Raw genomic sequence first — 2981 nt, forward strand, 5'->3', positions numbered from 1 at the left:
ACATTCTGGAAACGTGGTCTTCTTCGCTTCTCTCTACTTAGGGGCGATTTTTTGATTGCCAACTGGTATAATTATCATCCATGAATTATTTTTCGCTATACCACAAGGTCTCTCTCTCTCTCTCTCTCTCTCTCTCTCTCTCTCTCTCTCTCTCTCTCTCTCTCTCTCTCTCTCTCTCTCTCTCTCTCTCTCTCTCTCTCTTCTGAAAATACATTTGTTTCATAGGAAAAGAAAAATCGATATATATACAATCCTTCACAAAGTCACCGACTACATATGATGCAATCCTTTGATAATGAAATGGTAGAGTAAATGTTGAAATGCTGATGTTCAACTTCAACCTGCAACGGACAAGTTTTTTCACCAAAAAGCTCACACAGAAAGTCACAAAGATTTATGGAATGAAAAATGTACAAAAGTATCAGTGCTTTAGCATGACTCTGAAGTGTAAATGCACTGTCGTCTTAATCACAATACTCTTGTCTTGCCGAATGCGCAACACTTTTTTAAAAATCGACATTAAGTAATTTGTTAAGTACGTTACATTGCCATTCATTTCCTGCGATCGTCAAACCTTTAAACACCTTCGTCAAAACAGACTGAATCAGTCAACACAATGAAACTTTACTTAATGTTCATATTAAAAATATATAAGTCAAGTAGGTACTATAAGCATTGTGAGGGAAACTAGGTAGGAGTAACAATGGTTAAAAAAACGGTTCTATATACAAAGAGGACAAAACTAAACATAAATGCAATACTGTTTATCTTCCAAGTGATGATATTCAACCGGTATATGGAAGCAGGGACTTGCAAATCATTCTGTTAAGTACACATCGATCCGATACACATTTCTTGGCGAAGTTAACAATCTTGAATCAGTATTAAAATAAGGTCTGCCTCTAAGCCTATGCCGTGCTGAGTTTCGTCGAATAACCGTTCGCATCCAACCACTTCACAATGACGTCATAGTTGGTCTTCATCCAGGCAATGTTGTTCTTGGTGCGCTCGATCACCTGCTCGACCGTGCGCGACGCGGAACCCAGGTGGTGCTCGTGCTCCCGCCGGAAGTGCTCCACCTGCAGAAGGGGAAACGACCTTGATGCCATCTGGTCTCGCTTAAAGTATGCTAACTGAAATTCTTATTAGTATCCGGCATGAGATTTTTTTTGCGTGCGATGAAGATAATCTCTTTTGATCATGGTTTATGTCAGCACATGGTACTCAAATGTTAGTTAATTTAATGATGGTGATATTATGATATATTATTATACTGTATCCTAATAGCATGGGAAAGATAAAATAACTCATATTACCATCAACAATGAACCATAAGTTTTGAAATAATACCCAGCAACATTAACAATTCTACAATAAAAATGCAATGCAATAATGTAACAAGCTCCAAGACATAAACCAGAAAACAGAGCATTAGTTCTAAGGCAGACGGACTCAAAGACACGCGAAGAAGCGGCCACAACACAAACGGCAAAAGACTGGAAGTATCCCCACCTCCTTCAAGTGCTGCTCCGTGTTGAAGCCTCCGGTCGCGTACTTGATGAAATGGGGCTTCGCCTTCCCGTAGCTGCGATTCAAAACATGATTGTCTTTTGTATTTTATTTGCACGTGAATTTCAAATCGAGGCTAATTAGCATATATAATGGAGAATACAAATGATAATGTTTTCCTAAATATATATATATATATATATATATATATATATATATATATATATATATATATATATATATATGTGTGTGTGTGTGTGTGTGTGTGTGTGTGTGTGTGTGTGTGTGTGTGTGTGTGTGTGTGTGTGTGTGCGTGTGTGTGTGTGTGTGTGTGTGTGTGTGTGTGTGTGTACACTTGCGATGGAAATGTCAAAATATCACATTATTTACAGTGCGAAATCATTAGAACCAACGCATATGAAACACGAAGCTTCCGTATGATTATGATGGTTTTCAATGAATGTATATTGTCCCTGCACTTCCTTGTTATTTATCATGAAAATGAATACTAATAACCTGGATGAATAGGGATCATCATTTCAAATAAGTATCCCCACAAATGTATTTCAGTGTCGGACGGAGAGGGAAAAACACTCACAAGTCGTATATCTTGTCCCATTCATTCTGGAGATAGTTCCAGGCCAGCGGTCGACCCACCACGTTCTTGGCTACGGCCCCGAACACTCGATACGCGTCCTGTTTCCTTATGCCGGAGTCTGGAGTGAAGGCCATTTCCAGGTACCTGTTATTGATAAATAAATGTATATAAAAAGGGAGGAAGATTGGTATGAAATACAAATAATCATTTAGATGAATAAATAGGTGATTAAATAAATTGTTCAATATAATCGGTGTTTCATATCTATCTTTCTTTTATTTTTTTTTTCAGTTGTTTAAGTGAGATGGCAACGTTGTATTATTAAGCAGGATGTGTTAACTTATTATTTTCCGTAACGAGCAAAGATTTAAAGAAAAGCAGGAAAAAATCTTCATGGGAGATAAAGCGTGATGATCTGGAAACATTTGGTAACATTTTTTTAAATAATCTCTTCTGATTAAAAATGTGGAATAGATAACACATAGATCTTTTTTTACAATTAGTTTTTTTTTTCAATGTCTGCAACATGAAGAATGTGTGCAATAGAACGTGGAAAAACACTTCCCCGGACAAAATAATTTCGAATCTCACGAAAAAATATCACAGAAAAGCAAAGATAATATCCATAAAACATGACTTGCAAATTTTAGTAATTTAGTCCATAACTGCCAGAGAGAGAGAGAGAGAGAGAGAGAGAGAGAGAGAGAGAGAGAGAGAGAGAGAGAGAGAGGAGAGACCAAGAGAGAGAGAGAGACCAAGAGAGAGAGAGAGACCAAGAGAGAGAGAGAGAGCAAGAGAGAGAGAGAGAGAGAGAGAGAGAGAGACCAAGAGAGAGAGAGAGACCAAGAAGAGAGAGAGAACAGAGAGAGAGAGA

General features: G+C 37.7%; 1 protein-coding gene across 1 annotated transcript in view; it reads right to left on the reverse strand.

Moving 5' to 3' along the window:
• LOC119585704 overlaps positions 1-2981 on the reverse strand; it is a 59673-nt gene that overhangs the window by 20464 nt on the left and 36228 nt on the right. Inside the window, exons 15-18 of the mRNA XM_037934386.1 lie at positions 2108-2251; positions 1513-1585; positions 915-1079; positions 268-341 (exon numbers count right to left, since the gene is read on the reverse strand). Coding sequence (XP_037790314.1) covers positions 268-341; positions 915-1079; positions 1513-1585; positions 2108-2251 — 456 coding nt within the window. The remainder of the gene's footprint in view (positions 1-267; positions 342-914; positions 1080-1512; positions 1586-2107; positions 2252-2981) is intronic.

This window comes from Penaeus monodon, chromosome 3 (assembly GCF_015228065.2).
Source record: "Penaeus monodon isolate SGIC_2016 chromosome 3, NSTDA_Pmon_1, whole genome shotgun sequence".
Taxonomy (NCBI): Eukaryota; Metazoa; Arthropoda; class Malacostraca; order Decapoda; family Penaeidae; genus Penaeus; species Penaeus monodon.